The 25,454-nt window shown below is 37.0% G+C and overlaps 1 protein-coding gene across 9 annotated transcripts in view; it reads right to left on the bottom strand.

The window, feature by feature from the left end:
• The window catches only part of agfg1a (ArfGAP with FG repeats 1a), a 153,564-nt gene that overhangs the window by 28,119 nt on the left and 99,991 nt on the right, over nt 1-25,454 (bottom strand). For 6 of the 9 annotated variants that reach the window (XM_051923020.1, XM_051923026.1, XM_051923022.1 and 3 more), the window contains exons 3-7: nt 18,565-18,680; nt 16,869-17,031; nt 16,577-16,757; nt 14,297-14,416; nt 13,611-13,682 (exon numbers count right to left, since the gene is read on the bottom strand). In XM_051923020.1, coding sequence (XP_051778980.1) covers nt 13,611-13,682; nt 14,297-14,416; nt 16,577-16,757; nt 16,869-17,031; nt 18,565-18,680 — 652 coding nt within the window. The remainder of the gene's footprint in view (nt 1-13,610; nt 13,683-14,296; nt 14,417-16,576; nt 16,758-16,868; nt 17,032-18,564; nt 18,681-25,454) is intronic. The other 3 variants (XM_051923028.1, XM_051923024.1, XM_051923025.1) reach the window with 2 other exon arrangements.

The raw sequence follows: 25,454 nt of genomic DNA, 5'->3' as shown, positions 1-25,454 counted from the left end.
ATTTAGGATCGCCAATGCACCTAACATGCATGTCTTTGGACTGGGGGTGGAAACCGGAGTACCCGGAGGAAACCCACGCAGACACGGGGAGAAAATGCAAACTTCATGCAGGGAGGACCTGGGAAACGAACTCAGGTCTCCTAACCGAGAGGCAGAAGCGCTACCCAGCCGCCACCGTACTGCCCACTAAAAAAATATAATTTGTAATCATTTATAGTTTTTCAGTACGTGTAACACAAAATAGGTTAATTTGAAAACTAGTGCTTCAGTTTGCTTAAAAAGTATATCAATTCATCTGAAGTTGTACTTCAGTGTTTTCACAGAACCTGGAATACAAAGTTCACCACCAGCATCAGTTTGATGCGAGGAAAGGAGAACACGCGAGGTGGCACGGTGTGGATGAAACAAGACAATGTTCACAAAGACTAAATATAACTTATTACTTGTGGAAAATGAAGGTAATACAGTTAGGTAGTTGGGAATTAGATACCCTACTGGAAAAGACAGGCTGAAAAATATTCCACCAGACATGAATCTAGCAGTTTTATAAGTATACTGGAGGTGAAGATAATAAAAAAAACAAAAATGCTAACTCATATGTGGCGTGGGGTAAAATTGCCAAGGAAGAAAGAAGATTATGAGCTTAATGTTTATATAAAGATACTGGAAATTTAATGCCAGTAAAATGTTTGGTCTTCATAGCACAATAACAAAGTTAACCAAAAAATGATTTTATTTATGACTTTAAATGATGTGTAAAGTTGTAGCAAATAATTTGTTTAACACATGAGAAAAAGAAATGTAATAGATCTTGCAATGATACAAGCCAAATCTAAAGTTTAACCTTAATGCTAGTACATTTTTCAAAATTGTAATTGTACATTTTACATACAGAAAGATGTAACTCAAGGAGTCAGTTTTCTAATTAGTCAAAGCACATTTTTGTAAATGAAGTTAAAATATTTCCAAATGATGTCTTGTATGTTACAGAAGAAAAAATTTCCAAATATTTGTTTCCATAGATAACATCCATCCATCCATTTTCCAACCCGCTGAATCCGAACACAGGGTCACGGGGGTCTGCTGGAGCCAATCCCAGCCAACACAGGGCACAAGGCAGGAAACAATCCTGGGCAGGGTGCCAACCCACCGCAGCCATAGATAACATTCTTAAATAAATTTTTACATAACTAAAGTATAAATGACTAAGTTGTTTTCCTTTGACCTATGAACATGAAGAAGTCAGTGTCAAAGTAAGTGTGAGTAAAAATTCAGCTAGAAACGTTAGGTATTTTAAGCATTTTATACTCATAAATCTTTCTCTCTAATAACAGGGAGATGACAATGGACTTGCATCCAATTAAAGTTGTTTTTTTTTGCTTTAACCAGTACTGGATGCAAAGTTTTCTTGCTTGTTTTCTAACTTTACTGTGCATCAATAACTTTTTGACAACACCCAAGCAACTATAATTAAAAAGGTACCTAAAATGAACAAAGTACTCTAGTGCCATGAAAAATCTATTATTTTGTGCAAATAACCATGTTATTAAAACAAGACAATGTATAATTAATATGCACTTACAAACTCAACAGTGACATACTGTGTCATATAATCTTGTAGACAGCCACGTTTTTTCATCTTGTTGATATCTCTCCAAAAAAATCTAAGACTTCTGTCTCACTATTTGTCTCTTATTTAATGAAGGCTTAGGTATACAAAGCATCATGATCAAATATTCAAAATAATTAACATTTATATTCAGCCAGGGCAAATGCTGTTGTCTATTTCAATGTTCCAATGATAATATAACCGCAGAGGTGTGGTAATATGCTTCACAATTTGTTAACAAAGTTTGCTATTTTCTGAAACAATTCTTCTAAATTTATTTTTTCAGTTTGCCAAATACCCTTTTCTTGGACTTTGAATAGTATTACAAGAAACTGATGGGTGAAGAAGGCCATGGGACTTCAATGCACTTGTAGCACTCCTTATATTTGTTCTAGAATAACCCTGTCTTATAACATTTTACCAAGAACACAGTGTATTTTATTTAAAGATTCTATTCTAAGGGTTTTTTTCTGCATATACATTTATATGTGTGCTACAACAACATGATAAATTGTTAAAGTGTACATCTATTAAGTCTACAAAACAAATACAGCGGCAGGAAAATTTACCTTGTTCAGGTTTAGCAGAGCTAAAGATGTTATCCAGGTCAGCCAGAGCTGCATATTTATCTGTAGTGGGGATGCTAGCTTTGCCTACGGCAGCTTTGGGGGCTCCTATTGCGTTATTCTGGGAGGCTCCAAAGTCAGCATTAGAGGATTTGGGGAAGTTGTCAAAATTTGCAAAATTGGTATTAGCTAATTCGGAGCAAATTAACACTGTGACTAACAGCATTTGCCCTTCACTGAAAAGCTCAGTGCTTATGTTTCAAACTACTCTTGGAAATGTGAAACCATTTGTGTGCTACAAACAAAAACAAAGCAAACCTCAAAAAAGGTTTTTGCATACCAAAATACAATTTCCCTGCAAAATGTATGAAAATTTACAAAAAAAAAAAAAATAGACGAATGCTGTATAGAGTAGATCCTTGTCATTCACATGGCCTACTTTGATGGCCATAAAATAATCATTTAAAGCCTTGATTTAAAACCAAAGAAAGCATTTTAATTAGCACTTTCTTCATCCAAACTAACCAGGTATGAATAGATTATTATATTTACTTCAGGCAATGTAATGAAAGTAAAGAAGCACAGTGGTGGTGCAAGTTTTTTTTTTTTATTTGGCCATCTCCCTGCTCTACTCTACTCTACTCATACTCAAATGCTATATTTGGTTAACTGCGTACACCATTCTGTGTCAAAAAAAAACAAAACAAAAACAGCTACTTTAACTGGCAGCACATGCACAGCAAAGCTGGCAGAACACTAACTGTCATGCCAGAAGCCTGTCACAGCTAGCAGCCAGATCTCTACAGGTGCAGGTCATAAAATTAGAATATCATGACAAAGTTGATTTATTTCAGTAATTCCATTCAAAAAGTGAAACTTGTACATTAGATTCATTCATTACACACAGACTGATGTATTTCAAATGTTTATTTCTTTTAATGTTGATGATTATAACTGACAACTAATGAAAGTCCCAAATTCAGTATCTCGGAAAGTTTGAATATTGTGAAAAGGTTCAATATTGAAGACACCTGGTGCCACACTCTAATCAGCTAATTAACTCAAAACACCTGCAAAAGCCTTTAAATGGTCTCTCAGTCTAGTTCTGTAGGCTACACAATCATGGGGAAGACTGCTGACTTGACAGTTGTCCAAAAGACGACCATTGACACCTTGCACAAGGAGGGCAAGACACAAAAGGACAAGCACATTAATAGAGAGGCGAAGGGAAGGACAAGATGTGGTAGAAAAAAGTGTACAAGCAATAGGGATAACCGCACCCTGGAGAGGATTGTGAAACAAAACCCATTCAAAAATCTGGGGGAGATTCACAAAGAGTGGACTGCAGCTGGAGTCCGTGCTTCAAGAACCACCACGCACAGACGTATGCAAGACATGGGTTTCAGCTGTCTCATTCCTTGTGTCAAGCCACTCTTGAACAAGAGACAGCGTCAGAAGCGTCTCGCCTGGGCTAAAGACAAAAAGGACTGGACTGCTGCTGAGTGGTCCAAAGTTATGTTCTCTGATGAAAGTAAATTTTGCATTTCCTTTGGAATTCAAGGTCCCAGAGTCTGGAGGAAGAGAGGAGAGGCACAGAATCCAAGTTGCGTGAGGTCCAGTGTAAAGTTACAGTCAGTGATGGTTTGGGGTGCCATGTCATCTGCTGGTGTTGGTCCATTGTGTTTTCTGAGGTCCAAGGTCAACGTAGCCGTCTACCAGGACGTTTTAGAGCACTTCATGCTTCCTGCTGCTGACGAACTTTATGGAGATGCAGATTTCATTTTCCAACAGGACCTGGCACCTGCACACAGTGCCAAAGCTACCAGTACCTGGTTTAAGGACCAAGGTATCCGTGTTCTTGATTGGCCAGCAAACTCGCCTGACCTTAACCCCATAGAAAATCTCCCTGCTATTGGTATTGTGAAGAGGAAGATGCAATACGCCAGACCCAACAATTCAGAAGAGCTGAAGGCCACTATCAGAGAAACATGGGCTCTCATAACACCTGAGCAGTGCCACAGACTGATCGACTCCATGCCACGCCGCATTGCTGCAGTAATCCAGGCCAAAGGAGCCCCAACTAAATATTGAGTGCTGTACATGCTCATACTTTTCATGTTCATACCTTTCAATTGGCCAACATTTCTAAAATCCTTTTTTTGCATTGGTCTTAATTGATATTCTAATTTTCCGACATACTGAATTTGGGACTTTCATTAGTTGTCAGTTATAATCATCAACATTAAAAGAAATAAACATTTGAAATACATCAGTCTGTGTGTAATGAATGAATCTAATATATAAGTTTCACTTTTTGAATGGAATTACTGAAATAAATCAACTTTGTCATGATATTCTAATTTTATGACCAGCACCTGTATATACCTCAGCAGATGAAATTACTGTTTGTTATTCCTAATGCACAGAGTTCCCATCCCGGAAAAGCTGCTTCAGGTAGGTTAGTGACAGGGGCACTATTCTCTCTCTATATAATTTTGCTTAAGTAGATGAAAATTCGCTGTATTATCTTCAACAAGTTTAACAATATTTTGTAGGAGGCAGGAGACAAATACTAGCTTCATAACTGATAAAATATTAATGTAAACATGCAGTCTTTTTTTGTTCTTCCTCGAAACAAATGTTTATCATAGCCTATTGCCTAACTACATGCCTAGTGGGGGCTGGGTGGTCTCATGGCCTCAGAACCCCTGCAGATTGTTTTTTTTTTCTCCAGCCCTCTGGAGTTTTTTTTTTGTTTGTTTTTTCTGTCCTCCCTGGCCATCTGACCTTACTTTATTCTTTGTTAATTAGTATTGCCTAATTTTCTTTTTTCTTTCTTCATTTTGTAAAGCACTTTGAGCTACATAATTTGTATGAAGACATGCTAAATAAATAAATGTTGTTGTTGTTGATAGCATCATCTCTGTAAATTGCTGTCCAGGACTGGTCAAAAAAGCCAATAGTGAAAGCAAACAAAGGAGATGAAAATGAAGAAATATCTAGGACATATCAATTAGTTTTCTGAAACCAATTCTTCCAATTTATGACATAGCCAAGATGGAGCCTATCAAGTCGCAAAGCAGATAGAACCCGACACAGAACAACTGGTGAATATACTGACAGTTACTTGAATTAAGCTAATACAAACCTATATTTCTTAATACATTGACAGTTACTTGTATAGACTCACTAAAAAATTTGCGTTAGAATCTTTTGACTGAAAAGGAACCAATGACAAACACATGAAATTCATGTGAACACACAGAAAATGACCAGTCCAGGGTTCCTGAGGTTCAGAGTCAGAAACTCAAACCAATATACCAGCAAGCCATGAGCAAAGAAACATCCCAAATGTTATCAATAATACGATACGAAAACCTGCTTATAGTTGTGCTACTGTATCTCAGTTCTTTTAGGTTAGGTTTCTGCCCTCTTTACAGGAAAAAGAAAAAGACAAGTCAGTTTAGATTTATGTAGTGTTGTTTGTTACTCTATACTTTTCTGTATGCATGCAAACACATGCTGTGCAGGCAGCAGCTTTTTGAAGAAGCCCTTTGTTTTCTTTGTCTTTGCATTTTTTGAAGTATTTCACTAATTACTAGTTATGACTACTTTTAGACATGATCTGGCTTGTCACTGATAGTAGTCACTAAATACTGTATAAATGGATTTAAAATTTACCAATGATCTGCTGCTGTTATCACAAACTCATGCGCCGAATCATCTCAACTGCCTTATGTACAAGTTGCACACTTGGAAGAAGTCACAGGGAGAGCACAGAGGATCTGAAAGCTACCTTATGTCTGCAATACCTGAAAATGTAAGAGACACTGAAAAACAAAGTGGAGTTTATTAAATATTCCTGTAATCAGCTGCTAGCACTGCAATTGTGAGCTCCTAAGTAGCTTCATTTCACACTACTGACGATGGACTTTGTCTGAAAATGGAGTGGGCAAAGAGCTGGAGTAAGAAAAAACCATTACAGAAAGGATTCAGTGGTATGTCAGGCACTGCAATAGGCAATGTGCGATCACTCTGAAATAGGATGGACAAAGTGTCTGCTCTTATAGTGGGTCATGGTGTGTACAGGTACTGTGACATTTCATTTTGTGTATTATCGTGAGCTGGCTGAAATCTGACATACCTGACACTATTTTAATATTTTAAAGCTAGGCAAATTTCATCTTATTCAAGCAGACGGAGGTCTAGTAATCTATGCAAATGAGTAATGATGTAAAAGGAAGCAAATTATAAAAAATAAAATGGTAATCCACACATTGAATTCGTCAACCATAAGTTATACTATCCTTATTAATGTTTATATTCTTCCCACTGCAAATAGGAACTTATGAATATAAATTAATCACTCTGTTACTAACACTCCCAATGATGAATCATTCTGAAGCATGACTGTGATTTTAACCATGTGACTTTGGATAGGAACAATGGCAAACTTCAATCAGTATTTGTCATGTTCCACTTGAGGATACAACATGCTGGACCTGCTTTATTCAAATGTTAAAGACATCTTTAACATCTTTAAATCTAGGCCTTGGTTGCTAGTAGGGAATGTGGTTAAACCAAACACACTGAAGTACATTTTTAATAGATTTTTTCCTCCTTCCACCGCTGATTTCTTCCAATTGCCACACCATTCCTACTAAATCAACAATAACCAACACCAACTGGTATAGCTGATAGTGATGAGTCCACCTCTTACTATCAGTATGGTCTGTCAAAAACTGATGACCAAGTAAGGAGACAACTGAGGAAGTTGCACAGAAAAAGCTGTGGGACTGAATGGTATCATTCCTCAAATTCTTAAGGCCTGTGCAGACCAACTTTTTGGTATCCTCAGTTACTTGTTCAAATCTGTCACTAAGGCTACAGAAAGTGCCACTGCTGTGCAAAACACACTGTATTGCTCCAGTGCCAAAGAAGGCACACATGCCTCTTCATCTAATGACAACAGACAAGCAGTCCATATATCGTACATCATAAAGACTTTTCAGAGGCTGGTCCTGGACTATACAAGTCCTCTTATAAAATACCATTTAGACCTAATTTAGATTTGCCTAGTGGACAAAGATTTGCATGGAAGATGATATCAATCTGCTGCACAGGGCTCATTCCCATCTGAACAATGCAGGTAGCACTGTGAGGATTATCTTGTTTGATTTCAGTGCTTTCAAAACCATCCACCCATCCCAGTTAAGGGGAAAGGTCAGAGATATGCAGGTGGATGAGCCTCTGGTGTCATGGATAATGGACTATCTGTTGGGCAGACCACAATTTTCGAGGCTGTGATATGGATGTGATACTGGAGCACCACAAGAACAGTCCCATCTCCTTTTCTCTTTACTCTGTACACCTCAGGCTATAAATATAACATAAGGTCATGTCACTTTCAGAACTTCTCAGCTTATTCTACATGAATGGGGTAGATTGACAAGAAGGATGAGACACTGTATAGGATATATGTGAAGAACTCTGTTTCTTGGTGATGAAAGAATTGTCTGAAAGTTTACATCAGCAATGTAAATTGAAAATTAATGATGGGGTCAAAAATGCTATCAATTTAAGTTCCAATTTTGATTCCATGATGTTTAATACACCGAGAAAAGATGATTTAGGCATTGTGTCTATGTGCATGAAGAATCCTACATTTAAAGATAACTTTCAAGTGAAGTATTATTTAAGTGGTTTACTTCATTCAATTTCTTGTTGGTTTTTCTCAACATTTGTGTACATAATATGTTTAAGTTAATATACTTGATTGTATATTATTGTACAGTGCAATCGATTGTATTATATTGTAAAATCTTCCATTGAGTGACTCCTGTTGCATAACTAAAACGGAATTTATATGGAAGTGCTGTTTAAACCATTCCATACTGATTTTTTTTTTTTGTAAGGCTTTGCTCCGTTAATGTGGTTAGTGATATCCTTTACATGCTCTACAATCCTGTGATGACCACAATGATCTTCTTAGCTCATTAATTATAAAGGCACATCAACTTTGAAACTGTGTTAATGAGGAACTTTGAAGGCACATTTTGAGGGGAATAAACACAAAAAATACTCAAGGAAAATTCTGCATTATTTACTAGTGGTTCAATACATGAAAAAAATAAATATTTTGCAGGGAAAAAGCTATCTAGCTATAGATTTCGTAAAATGCTTGGTCTTATTAAAATTTGACTGCAAGTTTCAAACTGCCTTTTTTAATTCAGATGTAAAATACATTTTTTCCTCTATTCAGATATAATTTATTCCATCAAATATTAATGATGCTGTATTTTATACAATCTTAGGCTAAACTTTGAATCAGTTATACAGAATAATAAAATATTCCATCCCTCCACCTCATTCACTGGTCAAGAATCATCGTCTTCAATTCAAAAACTCAATCCCATTAGGCTTTTGGTTTCCTGTTTATATGCTTGCTGATAATTATGGAAATAACTTTGTAACAATACTTTAGCCAAAAATATGCATTGTGCACATTATTAGCATAACAACTGGAAAACAGACATGTGGATTACACAATGAGAATAACATCAGATTTTTTCCCACGGGCACATTTCACATCATTTGTTGGTATGCAGAACATTGGTCATTATTGCTTTCTATTATATCATAAACTACTTTCTCTCTATTCACCAATGAAAACATAAAATTCATTTTTTTCCTTGGTCACCCCTATGGGGTAACATATACAAAATACATCTTTTGGGGGGGGGGGGGGGGGAGTATTTCTTTAAGGTAAAAATCTGTGATGAATGAACCTTTTCAGTTTCAGTAAGGAAAGATTAAGCAGCACACAAACAAAGTGTTTAAAATTATGAAAGGAATTAGTACAGTGGATCCCTGTTGCTACTTAAAATACAACTTCAACAAGAACACAGGGACAAAGTTGAAAACCCTTTAAGGGCAAATTTTCACAAAAACTATAAAGGTTCCCCATACCTCCTCCCCTAACCCCTCCCCAAAAAACTGCCATAGACAACACTGAATAAATTACCAGATAGTGTGGTAAATAGTAGAACTTTAGGTAACTTCAAAAATCGACTTGATGATATTTTAGAGATGGGCAAGCATTGTTGGTCTAAATGGTTTAATCTACTTAAAACAATGGCTGACCCTACGTTCTGACCCCAAAATGTCTTGCGAGTAGGAAAGGTAATTTTCCCTTGTGGATTAATAAAGCATATCAAAATCAAAAAAGAAAAACTTGTAATTTTCATTTGATCCTTTATTTGGGAGAAGTACTAGGTTCACTAGTTGTCTCTCACTTTGTGGAAAATAATTAAATATTTGGCACAGTTGTATGCATTCAGATACCCATATTGCTATTTTGGATTCATGTGCAGCCCTAATGTTATGTAGTTAAATTAGTATACTAATGTCTATCTTGCTTCAAAAATACAACACCCACCACTATTTAGCTGTAAACGAAGAAAAGTCTGTTTAAAATGTACAGAACAAGAGATAAACAATGGAACGGTGTTCCCCTGACTACCCTAAATGTTCACTGTCTACTGGTGCTCAAACACTACTTAAAGACATACATCAGTGTTTTCTGATCTTACCAAATCCCAATTTACTAAATTCTTGTGGAATAAAATGCTTTGCATTAACTTTGCCTTGGAAAAAAGAATGTAACAAAGAATAAGTACATTTTTACATCATCCAAGCAAACCAGCATAAAATTAGTGTAACTCATAATGAAATTGAAAATGAAACAACTCATCTTGGATAATCTGATTAATAAACAGACAAAAGTCTATGAATGGCAAGGATCTACTCATACTAAAACATAAATCAAATCATGTGGTAGGCTTTTATATATGCTGCAACACATAAAAATATTTTTATTATAAAGACAACTTTATATGGCACCTGGAATACATAATCTTTTTCTGTACAAGATTACAGAAAAATGCAAAAAAAAAAAATCTAGAAATGTAAAACTTGTTAGTTAAAGCTAAAAATTGTTATGACATTTCCAGACTGCTTCAACCTACTGCACATGCAAACACAGAAGTAAAATTGTAAAGTCTTATTATCAGTGGGTATTGTAATCTTTAATGCACATAAAAATAAATAAATAAAAGGCCTGCCTAACCATTTGTATTACACTTACTCCACTGTGATCTTTTGTAATTTATAGGGGAACAGTCACAATTTTCTATTTTTTAATAATAAAAGTTCTTTTTCATTTAGGAGCTTTAATAAAATCATAATGTAAAACAATGCAGCCTTTGTATATAAACTGCCAGAAAAGAGCAGTCCAATGACATCACTGATCTTGCATTGCACTGGGAGAAGAACTCAAAAACCCTAGAATGCATGCGGTAGTTGGGTGTAGGCTGGCTATGCAAGGCTTAGTCCGCACCATTATGTTAATTATTGGGATTCACCCAGCTAAATATTAGATAAAAGATGTCACTGATCTGCTCTTTCCTGGTGATTTATATGAAAAATATGCTTCATTTAATGCTGCAATTTTTTTTAAAAAGATTTCTAATGAAAGTGTACTTTTTGCAATTTAAAAAGAAAAAATGTGACTGTTCCTCTTTAAACAACTGAAAGTAAAAATGTCCTTACCTTTTCCTACCTACAATGGAAATGTCTAAAAGTATTTTTTTTTTTAAATTACTGTGAGTTGTTTTTTTTTTAATATTTCACAATATACGACTGACATAGTGATGGCATTATTACTCTCCATACACTTACAGCATATACAGTACAACATTATTCCTGACCTGAGTTAAATTATGCACATGCAAGTTTATATTATATATATGCTTAGGGGTGTACTCACTTTTGCTGCCAGCGGTTTAGACATTAATGGTTGTGTGTTGAGTTATTTTGAGGGGACAGCAAATTTACATTGTTATACAAGCTGTACACTCAGCTAAGCTGTGACTCAGTCATTCGCGGATTTTTCCTTAGAACCTAACTATTAATTGTTAGTGGAAAGCGCAAATATCCTCCGCAATTTTTTATGGCTTTTTTCGTGGCAATACTGTGCTTTAGAGAGAACAAAAAGCAACCGCTGAGGGAAACGCAGTTTGGGATGGTGAAAGTAGCCAATCCAAGAGTGTTATTCATTTCTCCTTGCTGCTGATTGACTGCTACCCTGTGACGCGTCTCCAGCGGAGTGTCCTCGTGTTTTCCATTTTTGTTATTGTATTCATTTTGTTATTCTTAAATGCACAAGATGTCGCCGAAATGCCCTGCACCTTCTAAGGCTTCTGGCACTTAGCCTAAGCGCCAGAAGAAGTTTAAAACACTCCAGGAGAAGGTTGAACTACTGGATTTGCTCCGGGAACTAAAAGGTTATGCTGCAGTAGCGCACCACTATGGCATTACAGTAATGAAAGCATCGCACGCTACATAAAGAAAAACGAAGCATCGATCTGGAGTACCGTATCTTTTAAGTTTCTGTGATAGTGCCAAAAAGGTAACGACCATAAGGAATAAAAATATCGTCAGGATGGAATCTGCCTTGGCATTGTGGATCACCGACTGCAGGAAGAAGAACATCCCCTTGGACGGTAACATCATCCGTGAGAAAGCACGGAAATTGTACCAGCTGTTCTCTACTTCCCATCACAATGTTCCTGAAACCAATAAAGAAAGGCCAGCACGAAACCCCAGCAGAAGAAGACCCGTCCAAAGATACGACTCCTCCTGAAGCGCCTGAAGAACAGACGCCAACTGAGGATTTTTAAATCCTCTGCATCGTACTGCACAGCTACTTCATCATCATCAATATAATTCATCATTGGTAAGTACCCATAAATTTTACTGTATTTTAATTAAATGAAATTATTATGTATTTACTCTACTTATAACAAAGAAAACAACAGTGCATACCAAACAAAACGCACTTGTATGAATTACAGTACGTATAGCGGTAATATCGGTATTTTACATTCTAGCACCGCGGGAGATATAGCAGTACAGTACAGTAATCCCTCGCTATATCGCGCTTCGCCTTTCGCGGCTTCACTCTATCGCGGATTTTATATGTAAGCATATTTAAATATACATCGCGGATTTTTTGCTGGTTCGCGGATTTCTGCGGACAATGGGTCTTTTAATTTCTGGTACATGCTTCCTCAGTTGGTTTGCCCAGTTGATTTAATACAAGGGACGCTATTGGCAGATGGCTGAGAAGCTACCCAACTTACTTTTCTCTCACTCTTGCGCTGACTTTCTCTGATCCTGACGTAGGGGGATTGAGCAGGGGGGCTGTTCGCACACCTAGACCATACGGACACTCGTCTAAAAATACTGAAAGATTATCTTCACTACCTTCTGTGCAGCTGCTTCGTGAAGCGACATGCTGCACGGTGCTTCGCTCTCTTAAAAGCTCGAAGGGCACGTATTGATTTTTAATTGTTTGTTTTTCTCTGTCTCTCTCTCTGCTCCTGACGGAGGGGGTGTGAGCTGCTGCCTTCATTGTAACTGCTTTGTGCTGCTGTGCTTCGCATACTTAAAAGCCAAACAGCCCTATTGATTTGTTTGCTTTCCTCTGTCTTTATGACAGTCTCTGCTCCTGACGCGCACTCCTTTGAAGAGGAAGATATGTTTGCATTCTTTTAATTGTGAGACAGAACTGTCATCTCTGTCTTGTCATGGAGCACAGTTTAAACTTTTGAAAAAGAGACAAATGTTTGTTTGCAGTGTTTGAATAACGTTCCTGTCTCTCTACATCCTCCTGTGTTTCTGCGCAAATCTGTGACCCAAGCATGACAATATAAAAATAACCATATAAACATATGGTTTCTACTTCGCGGATTTTCACCTTTCACGGGGGGGTCTGGAACGCAACCCCCGCGATGGAGGAGGGATTACTGTACTGTACAGTATGTGGGTTTACCTTTCCATTTTGTTTCTTGGTAATGCATTAAGCTGAGTTTGCAACGAGATTAAAGTGCTTTGGGGGCATACTGTATTTAGGGTTTAAACTATAAAAATAGGCATTTAAAAGGCATTTTTTAACCACATCCAAAAGTCAGGGTTTTTCACAATTTGCGGATGCTCTAGGAACATAACCCCTGCAAATTTTGGGGGGATATATCTATATATATATATATATATATATATATATATATATATATATATATATACACACACACACACACACACACACACAGTATGAAAAAAGTCATAACATACATTGTAATATTTTTAAGTAGCTTTGGATATTTTTTGATAAATGTGAAGTAATGTGTCCCCATTTAAACAAACTAAAAAATAATATTTTCAAAAGATTCCCTTTAGTTATTTGAAGTTAGTACTGTACTTGACAAAAATGTCAAAGATGATAGTGGCAGAACATTAAACACAATGAAAGCTAAGACATCAGAATAACAGTATGATACACAGAAGTGGAGTTACCACTCTGAGGTGGAACTTACTGTGTACAGCTTGAAGAGGGAAAGCTGAAGTAAATTCACCAAAGCTGCAGCTTGATGAAAGCGTTCTGAACGCTGGACAGCCAGAAAGTGTCAGGAGGGGGTAAAAAGATAAATAAAATAAAACAAAACCAAGAAATGTAAAGAAATCAAAGGCAAACAAAGACCTAAAGGAAAAGTTAGGCCAAGCTGTATTTAAATATGAAATGTTAATCAGTATGTGTAAACAACACACCAGAGGTTTAAAAAAAAAAAAAAAAAAATTAAGGCAGAGGAAAAAAAATAACTGATTTGCTGCATTTTCTGGTCAACACTTTATATTCAACATTTTGTATTCAGTCACTAATCAAAATTAATTTGTTTTCATAACATCACTCAGTTCTTTACTCTGTGTTTTAATTAGGTCAGACAAAAAACTGCAGCTCACATGAAAAATGGGTTTCTGTGAATATGGAACAGACACACAAAATGACATACAAAACATAGAGCTTAAGGTTTCCCCAGAGCCATCAGAAAGGTTTGTTTAACCAATTATATAGAATTAAGTCAAGCCTTAATATAAGCAAGCAGACAAACTAAAACACACATACACACGCGCGCACACGCGCACGCACACACACACACACACACACACACACACACACAGATACAAAGAAAGAGAGAGACCTAGTATGTCTATTGTGATCTACCTGTAATCGGGGGCTGGAAAGAAGGCTGACTCGCTGTGGGGAAACCTCCAAAACTACTCGATGCACTAGAATTTCCAAATGCATCAAAATTTGCAAAGTCTGCATTTGCATTACTCTGAGCTGCAAAATTACAAGGGAACAAAACACAAAAAATAGTTACACATACACGCAATGAGAAATCAAAAATCTGAACTCTTAACAACTTAAAGTAAAAACCCTTCTGAGATGGACACACACTCATACCTACAAAAACACACATATTATATTAAAATACACAAATGCAGGCAATGACAAATTAGCTAGGAAGATCATCAAGCAGTTTGTAAAAAACAAAAAAAAAACTACACTCATCTATCTAAAAATGTGTTAATAATTATTCATAGTAAACCAATTATATGTAAGATTTTCATTCCATAAAACTAAAAAAAAATATTACGAATAACCTAAAAATGAGAAATATGAAATAAATGTCATATTCAAGATATGTTATGTTACAGGCTGGGCAATATCTGATGTCCTTTATCTGCTTTTATATTATTCTGAATTGTAAAATTTTTGATCATAGACAGCATGGTAGTGTGGTGGGCAATGATACTACGTAAGGAATTCAGCATCCTGGGTTCAAGTTCCACAACAAAACATTATGTGAGTGAAGTTTCCACTTTATTCCCATCTTTACAAGTTTTTTTTTTTCCTCTGAGTAGTCTAGTTTTCCTCCTGCACTCCCAAAGATGTGTAGGTTATGCTGATTGGTAATTCTAAATTGGCCACTATATGAGTGTGGGCATAGGTATGTGCATGAGTAGCATTTGATATAAAAAAAAAAGTTAATTCTTGTATTGAACAACCATTACCAAAATTGCTACATATTTTCCCCAGAAGCATTAGATACAAGGAAGAACATAATCAGTACAGGGCACCATCTATAGGCGAATCACACACACACGCTTACACCAGGCCAATTTAAAATTGTCAATAATGCTAAGATACTAGTCTTTGGATATGGCCTGGACAACCACAGTACCAAGAAAAAAGAGACAGAGACGGGGGTGGGATTCCAGACAGGCAAACGACTGTGTAGTGATTCAAACACAGTCTCCTGACATCCTTACATCCAGGTATTTGAATTTATCATTTCATTACTGCCTTGCATTTAGAAAATTAAGACAGCTGTGGCTTTAAAAAAGTTAAAAAATATTTTGCTGTGCAGACAGAAATACCTAAAATTCAGGTTTAAAATCTGATTGCAGAAATACATTTTAATACACCAAAAAGTTCCCCGAAATGAAGGATTATTTTGGATAAAATTAAATGAATCATCAAATAAAAGTACTATGAAATGTGTCAATAAATAAATAACAACAACATGAAATATGAATATAAATAATTAAATGTGTCACAAAATATATTTGTGTGCTTATTACTTTATGTATTTATCTAATTACTTCGTTTTTTCTTTCTTTCAATTTTTTTCACTGACAAAGCAAACAACATGAAATAAGCCCTGAAATGAAAATTGTCACTTTCACTCATAATTGAGAAGGTGGGCTAAACTGGGTAATGTTTTTGATTGGCAAATCGTCTGCAGAGTGGAGGAATGCGCTTTTCTCAATTCTCAAAGTTGTGAGTACGTGTGTCAGTTATGAGGGCAAGAAAAAGTTGTCTAGAATTACTGTGTGTACCAGCTACTTTAATTTAAAAAAAACTGTTGTTAGGATTTTGTATCCAAAGTGTTTGCTGTAAATGTGACACTTGATGGCCAAAGGTTTATATCTATTCTACAATTAACCAATTAAAAAACAGTACTTGCTACAGCCCATCATCTAAACTCTGAGTGATAGTTTTCATTTATTTCATGTTGTATGCGTGTGAAAATAAATGAAGAATTATTTAATGAAAAACAAAGAAATAAGCAAATATATTAAATATATAAATTAAATATATCCAAAATATTCCTCCATACCCTAGATGATAAGAAGACAGAGAGACAAATTTGGCTTTAAAAACGTAAAACATTATAAAAACAAGGAAAAAAGGTTATTTATATTATTTGTGCTGGATACAAAATACAAATAAAATATTGCTCTTTTTTTATCTATTATGAAAAGAGTCAACTAGATTACTTAACCCAAATTTATGTGCCATACTTTCAGTAATACACATTCCAAATTCCTATTAAATTAAGTTGTCATTCCTGTTATTAAGTATCTCAACATTTTCCAGTTTTACTAAATTGAATGATTCTATTTTGTTATTTGCTGCATATTTAAATAAACATACCTGTGTGACTGTTAAAATGTGCAAAGTTTGCAAAGTTTGCAGAGGTGGCAGGCTGAGGTGCTGGAGCTGCAAAGATATCACCTCCTAAATCACTGAGGAGGTCAAACTGTTTTTTCTCCTGCTGAAATTGTTGAGTCATCTGTTGCTGATGTTGTACTTGGACCCGGCTAACTACAGGAGACTGTGGAATAATCATAATTAGTATTACTTTTGGAATCTTGTTTATCTGAACAAAAACTAGAGAGGAAACACTAAGATATGCAGTGGTAGCACAATATTGATATCTCCTTACCTGACTTGGTGTGCTCTTATTTAAATGCAGTGCAGGTGCAGAATCACCAAGAAGAGATTTCAGTGGCCGTACTTCAGGTGTACTACTTGTACTACTAGCAGAAGATCCCGAAATTGAAGCATGAACAGAGGCTACAACCTTAGCTTGCTCTGGGGGAACATACCTAAAATAATACATGTAGTCAGACAAATATAACTATAGCTTTAAACAGCATTACGTATGCCTAAAAATATGATGATAATGCAGGCTTCTGTTTAGCAACATATTAGTTAGAGTTAAACACATTCAGAATTTCAATAAGTGGTAAAATCAAATAAGAATTTATCTGATTTTGCTGACACAGTATTTTCATCCATTTGTGAGCAAGCAGAAGGAAATAAATGTTGTGTAATACAATGTTAGATTGTACAGTAAAAACACAGAATATGTACCAATGAATATTATGATCAAAGTCTGCAGATACAATAAAATTTTAAAACTTCAACCAAAAATGAGGAGATGCCTTATTAGAATAAACAAAATATTAACTACATTAACTCCGTTTCTTCAGAGCTAAAAACATCTTTATGGTAACATATTCCACCTTCTTAAAATATACAAAAACATTATTAAATTCAATTTAGCAGATGTCTCCCAAGACAATCTTCTTCAAAGTTCTAAGCTATTTTAGGGACCATATCATTTTGATCAAGCATATTCCCCATCAACACAAATAGAGAACATTTTAACAGGTACATACATTAAAATTATTAGTCTCTTGCATGTGGACTGAAGGTCTTGCATGTGGAAGCCAATAGTGTACTGATACCTGCAAAAAGCTAAAAGAGGACTGAGGCAAAAAAGTATACTCTAGTATGTAGTACAAGCCGATAGGTTTCCCATTCATTATTAAATGGTACTTTAAAAAATTAATGTCCCTATCTAGTCCATACTTCATGCTTCCTCCCAAAGTATTGTATTGTAGCCTTGGCTACAATGAAATCTCTGGGAATTGGGCTTCAGGTTTCCTGAAAGCTTAAAAGGTGAGTTACCCTACTGTAGTGTATTCAGATTCTGACTACATATAAAGGTACTCAACAGCCTAAATGTGAGGAGGAAATATTAATTATTGTGCATAGTAAACATTGCAAGTTTATTTTCCTGGATATCTATTTTGAGAAGCTATAATGGAAGTTTAACTGAATCCAGGTATCAATTTTATGAACCCACATTGCTCAGTGCAGATTTGAACACTAACAGAGTACAAGTATGCATTATAAAGAAATCTCTCTTTTTTCATAAGACCATTCATCACCTTTTTTACTCTGGGGATAAATGGATGGATGGATGGATGGATATACTTTATTAATCCCAAGGATGTTATTTCATCTACATTAACTTATTTTGTAAAGACAATATGACAACAAAGAAAGACATCCCACATTGTTTGCCTGAGAATATGTTTAAAAATAATACATCAGCTTCTTTTGAAATTAACTTGGATCCTCTAATAAGCAATATTTGGTGAAGACTACAAAATACGAAAAAAATGTCATTATAAATCTTAGAGCATGCAATATTTTTCTGTAAATTTTATATTCATGATTTCATGGTTTAAAAATATCTGATGAATAGACAAAGAATGAATCAAACACCACAGAAGCAAAGTATACTGTCATGAAGACAAGATTTTTAAACAAAGCTCCTTTCATCTTACCATCTTTTCTTTTCATATTTTTCTTGAAGAAATTCTTTAACTTTTTGGGGTTCCCTAAAGTCTGGAATTGCAGAAGATCTATCATCATACAATCCTAGCCAAATCTGCTTGCATACCTTTAAAAGAGAAAAGTGTATATACAAAGGTTGTAAGGAGCCATACAGTTTATGGTTTTATTTTCATATAAATGTGTAAGAAAAAAAAGAAATGCTGAATACCAAAAACAATGGAACCTTTCCCTCAGGACAGTGTTTCTCAAACTCAGTCCTTGGTTTCTGTTTTCACTTGGGCTCCTAAGTCTAATAAAGTAAACTGTTATTTCATAGTTTCTCTGTTTTGGGGATCGATGTTGAAACTACAAAACTACCTTATGTTTTTATTATAACTTTTTATTAGAATTTATCAAGTGTTTATGTATGTTACATGGGAACAATATACTGTGCTTTTTTTTTAACTTAGCTTTTAAGATTTTCACCATCATCATGGTTTTCAGTCTGCTTTTCCATGTGTTCTGGTTATTTTCCCATGAGCAGTTAGTGGGTGTGATGCTGAAATAGTTGTAGCCTTTCAGCATTCAGTGGCATTTGCTCAGGCATCTCCTCTGTTCTTTTTTTAGTTGCCATGATTGGAAGGAAAAGATTCTCATTGCAATAAAATTAGATTCACCTGCTAGTCCAAGAAATAACCTAGGAATTATGGTTGTAATGCTTTAAAAGGTTACTATCATTCCTATTCCTTATTTTCAGTGTCAAAGGTAATCCAACCATCATAATCATACATAAAAATTCAAAAGCATGAAAGGTTATCTACAAAGTGGTGATTAACCGACAGTTCTGTCCCTGTCTTTATCCAAGAGTCCAAAACATGCTGTTCTCACGTCAGATGATACAATTACAAAGTCTATTCATCAATCTTTGGCCTAAAGTGCACGCTCTGGTACCAGGTACACTTATGAGCCCTCGTGTTTCAACATGATGTTCATTATAGACAATCCATATTACTAACCGAGAATGGTAAACTGGATGGCATGGACGCAGGTAACCGGATGGCATGGACGCAGGTACATGGTGATGGGACCATGAGACGTACTGCGCAGGCACGTACAGCTCAACTAACGGAAATAGCAAATAAAACAAATGTGCTGCTTGGGATTGTACAAACCGCTGAACGCTTTACACCAAATTCAAACACAATACAGCTCAACTAACACACGGCCCCAGAGAACGGCCACAGAACAAACAAACACAACAGGATTCGGCGCCCCGTCCAAAGTCAAACCGGAGAGAGTACGGATGCCGCAAACGTCCACACTACACAGCATAGTGAAACCCGAGATAATACGGAAGGCGCAGGCGTCACCGCCATATTGTGAGTGGCACTACTGCGGAGTCAAGTTAGGAATAATGTGCTGCTTGGGATTGTACAAACCGCTGAACGCTTTACACCAAATTCAAACACAATACAGCTCAACGATACACACATGAGCCCACCTGGATAAGATCAATGAACGCAGGCGCCTACAACGCGCGTCTGAAACTGCAGAAGCAAAGCAGGCACAGGTTCAAAACGAACAAGCTCGACTGACGGATATACAAACACGAGCCCGCCTGGATAAACAACGCGCCCATAGCTGAGGACTAACGACACAGCCACACAGAAAAGAGGATTCTGCACTGCACCCCAGAGTCAAACGTAAGACACTACGGGGTCCGCAAAGGTCCACAAAGATAGTACGGAATATGTAAGAGCACACCCATCAAAAAAAAAATCAATCGTGTAAAAGCACATAGTACACACAAATCATGTGCTCTCAGCGCATATAAAGCGTATAAGGACAATACGGAGAATAGAGACCCAAAGGCATTGGAGAGAAAAAAAGGCAGATAAGAGATTATGAAAGCAGTGGAATTCGAAAGGCACAAACAAACGATGGCGTGATACACATGCAGACAAAGATACAGAATATGAAAGCGGTAAAATTCGAAAGCATTGTAGCGACCCAGCCAGGTTGAGGGCTTTTTGGTTTTAAGTGACTGTTAGGTCCGATTGAGGGAAGGCGGAGTACAGTACGGAGGACTGATAGTGGGGTATTGGTTTGATGCGGTAAGGGGGGGCGTTGGAGAGGGTGCTAGAAAGTTGTGTTTGGGGTTAGGAAGTCAGCGATTGTTCAAGTAAAACTTTTGTGACACTTTATCATGTCAGTCACTACAGTATCAAAGAAAAGATAGAAACGATTGCATTACCGCAAACAAAAGGTGATTAATCATCAGAACCAGGTGTAATTGAAAAAATACCAGGACAAATTGAGGTCTGAAAAAAGAGTAGACAACGAAGTCTTTTCGCATTCGCATCATTCAATGGACAAAACGTGGATTTACACAATAATGGACCATATGCTATGAGAATCTGTGGTCCCACAACAGTTAAAGGAACGACAAGTTAAATTTCAAAGAGTACACAATTCGGTCGGGTGTATATTGATGATCTCGGAGAAACGATGCAAATTTTAACAGGCAAAGAGAAAGGTGATGTATATATTCCGCGAATAACATTACACACCAAAGGAGATCGTGATATGCCATTCGTAGTAAAATGTTTACAGTTTACCATGAGAATAGCTTTTGCTATGACAATCAATAAATCACAGGGACAAACAGAAAAACTCTGATTATTTATTACAGAAACAATATTCACTCACGGGCAGTTATATGTTGCGTTGTCACAATGTGTCTCCAAAAAATATTGTTTTTAATGAAGCTTTAAAGTAAAAGTGAAAATAATGAAATTGAAACAATTCCAAAAAAAAAATGTAAAATTGTATATCCAATTAACCAAACACAGGGGTTGGCGAGCGAAGCGAGCAAGGGACGAAGCCCCCTAGTACATGACTAGCACAGAAATCCAATAAAAACTTTTCATTCTGGTTCAGATTTGGCAGGGCCTTCCTCCTAATTATAACCCTCCAGGTATCTGTGTCATTCCCAGCAATAAGCATTGAAGTAACCCATGTAAGACTACAGTGTCATTGTGCAGTACCCTTTCAAGCACCTCACCTACCTTTTCTAAGAAGGCTGAAAATTCTGGGGTGCACATAAACAAACACCATTCCAACAACAGTCAGAGTTTTCTTCTTTGTGACTTGCAGCCACATTGAGGCAACTCTCTCGTCCACTGGAGAGAACTCCAATTTCATAGCCAGGGACTTGAGAGTATCTCCATATCCATCTGAGGTCTTTCACACAAGGGAACTCCAGAACAGGACAGAGACCAGCCCTAAGTTTGTTCATAGAACCCATGCTATGTGTGGAGGTTAACACCAACTACATTTAGCTAGTACTTTTTCACCTCCCGCACCAACTCAGGCTCCTTCCCTCTAAAGAGGTAACATTCCAAGTTCCCAAAACCAGTTTTATTTGCCAGGGGTCTAATCAATATACTGTAGGTCTCTTCTTCCTGTGCCTGCCACTAAACTGGCATCGCACCCGACCCTCACCTTTTGTCTTGCAGGTGGTGAGCCCACAAGACTACTCCACATCACCATTTCGGGCTGAGCCTCACTGGGTTATGTGAGTTGCCCGACCACCAAGCGCTTGCTGGCAAATGCCACCTCCAGGCTTTGCTCCAGAAGTGGGTCCCAGTAACCCTATCTCGGGAAGGTAATAGCTTTTTATAATTCGTACCTTCATGAGAGTCAGTTTTGTTGTCCAAGGACTCTGTAGTGGTAAGACTGCTGGAGTGGATGAAATCTGCCTGGAGCTGTTGAAAGCATAGGACAATGTTGGGATAGTGTGCTTAACATGAAACAAGTAAGGCATATAAAACACCCTTTGGAATGGCAGACTGGTGTAGTGGTCCCTATGTTTAACAAAGGGGACCTTAGGGTGTGTTCCAACTAGAGGTGGGCGGTATGACCAAAATTCTATATCACGGTATTTTTCTAAATTCTGCCGGTTTCACGGTATTAGACGGTATTTTTTTCCCCATGCATGAGTGGATGTTAACCACATTTTCCACTGCAATTACTGGCTAAGAATAACCTATTCGACTGTTATGAGAATTGTACATCGTACAAAAAGACATTTTAATGTGCACACAAGTATTAATCCAGGTTTGCGTGGCCCCATAAAGTGACAGTTTTCAAGGGGGTGGCACTAAAGAGAAGGAATCACATTGCTTGACAGATGCAGTCAAAATATAGAACCTTTTAATTGAACAAATTTTGCAAAAGCTTAAACTATGATTTTGACAACGTATTTTCAACCATCCAAAGAGGCATTTAGACTTAGTAAAATATCCAGAGGTGTTTGTCAAAAGTTGGATTGCACTGAACACTGAACAATTTTACCATCATTAAACTGCATAATATTTAAACTAATAATTAATAACAATAAAACACATAATAGTATTACTGATAGTTGCACCATTACTTCAAGGCTTCAAGCCCAGGTGCATTACACAGTATTCACCAAATTAAAATAAAATAAAACAAGTGCAACTTGGTGATGACATCTTACCAACTGTACCATCATTTAGGCAAACTGCATTAATATGGACCTTGCTTCAAGCTAAGCTATATACATAAATAATAAAACTGCAACTTGCATTTACAGTGGGTATGGAAAGTATTCAGACCCCCTTCAATTTTTCACTCTTTGTCATATTGCAGCCATTTGCTAAAATCATTTAAATTAATTTTTTCCCTCATTAATGTACACACAGCACCCCATATTGACAGACAAAAAAAAGAATTTTTGAAATTGTTGCAGATTTATTAAAAAAGAAAAACTGAAATATCACATGGTCCTAAGTATTCAGACCCTTTGCTGTGACACTCATATATTTAACTCAGGTGCTTTCCATTTCTTCTGATCATCCTTGAGATCACCTTCATTTGAGTCCAGCTGTGTTTGATTATACTGATTGGACTTGATTAGGAAAGCCACACACCTGTCTATATAAGACCTTACAGCTCACAATGCATGTCAGAGCAAATGAGAATCATGAGGTCAAAGGAACTGCCTGAAGAGCTCAGAGACAGAATTGTGGCAAGGCACAGATCTGGCCAAGGTTACAAAAACATTTCTGCTGCACTTAAGGTTCCCAAGAGCACAGTGGCCTCCATAATCCTTAAATGGAAGACGTTTGGGATGACCAGAACCCTTCCTAGAGCTGGCCGTCCGGCCAAGCTGAGCTACCGGGGGAGAAGAGCCTTGGTGAAAGAGGTAAAGAAGAACCCAAAGATCACTTTGGCTGAGCTCCAGAGATGCAGTCAGGAGATGGGAGAAAGTTGTAGAAAGTCAACCATCACTGCAGCCCTCCACCAGTCAGGGCTTTATGGCAGAGTGGCCTGTCGGAAGCCTCTCCTCAGTGCAAGACACATGACAGCCCGCATGGAGTTTGCTAAAAGACACCTGAAGGACTCTGAGATGGTGAGAAATAAGATTCTCCGGTCTGATGAGACCAAGATAGAACTTTTTGGCCTTAATTCTAAGCGGTATGTGTGGAGACAACCAGGCACTGCTCATCACTTGTCCAATACAGTCCCCACAGTGAAGCATGGCGGTGGCAGCATCATGCTGTGGGGGTGTTTTTCAGCTGCAGGGACAGGACGACTGGTTGCAATCGAGGGAAAGATGAATGCGGCCAAGTACAGGGATATCCTGGACAAAAACCTTCTCCAGAGTGCTAAGGACCTCAGACTGGGCCGAAGGTTTACCTTCCAACAAGACAATGACCCTAAGCACACAGCTAAAATAACGAAGGTGTGGCTTCACAACAACTTTGTGACTGTTCTTGAATGGCCCAGCCAGAGCCCTGACTTAAACCCAATTGAGCATCTCTGGACAGACCTAAAAATGGCTGTCCACCAACTTTACCATCCAACCTGACAGAACTAGAGAGGATCTGCAAGGAGGAATGCAGAGGATCCCCAAATCCAGGTGTGAAAAACTTGTTGCATCTTTCCCAAGAAGACTCATGGCTATATTAGCTCAAAAGGGTGCTTCTACTAAATACTGAGCAAAGGGTCTGAATACTTAGGACCATGTGATATTTCAGTTTTTATTTTTTAATAAATCTGCAACAATTTCAAAAATTCTTTTGTTTGTCTGCCAATATGGGGTGCTGTGTGTACATTAATGAGGGAAAAAATTACTTTAAATGACTTTAGCAAATGGCTGCAATATGACAAAAGAGTGAAAAATTGAAGGGGGTCTGAATACTTTCCGTACCCACTGTATAATGCTGTTTGTGGTATAGCCCTATGGAAGCGCATTAGGGCACTGTGAAGAAAAAAAAAATATGGACACGGAAGAAAAAAACAAACTATATGTCGAGAATAAATTCGACATGTTGACTTTATTCTTGACATTTCCACTTTAATGTTGACGCTTATGTCAAGATTAAAGTCGACATTTCCACTTTATTCTCATAGTTTATTTTATAATTAAAGCAGAATGTTGTAAACTAAACTTCATCCTAAAATCAATGTTTAATTTACTAGATTTTCTCAAACCCCATCATAAGTTAATGTAGCACATCAAATACTTTGTGTTAAGTGTTCCCCGACCCAGTCGTTAATCACTACGCTTCTTAAACTGACTTCCTCCGCACTAAGAGCAGGCGCCTGCAGCAATCACAGCACAGAATCCATTCACTTCATGATATTCCTGCTCTCTACCAAAACCCCAGTTCCTATCTTTCCTTTTTCTTTCTCCACATTACCAATCACCACACGATAAACGTCTTTGTGAAATTAAAACTAGTTATTAACTTAGCCGACGGAGTGTTCAGAACTTTAAAAATATCTTCGTTATACATGTTTAATTATGCCATCCATAAAGAGTTGCGCCCATCTCTGAACGAGTCGCCAGCACATTGCAGGATGAATT

This window comes from Erpetoichthys calabaricus, chromosome 2 (assembly GCF_900747795.2).
Source record: "Erpetoichthys calabaricus chromosome 2, fErpCal1.3, whole genome shotgun sequence".
In the NCBI taxonomy this organism is placed as follows: Eukaryota; Metazoa; Chordata; class Cladistia; order Polypteriformes; family Polypteridae; genus Erpetoichthys; species Erpetoichthys calabaricus.
This window is presented reverse-complemented; position numbering and strand designations above follow the sequence as displayed.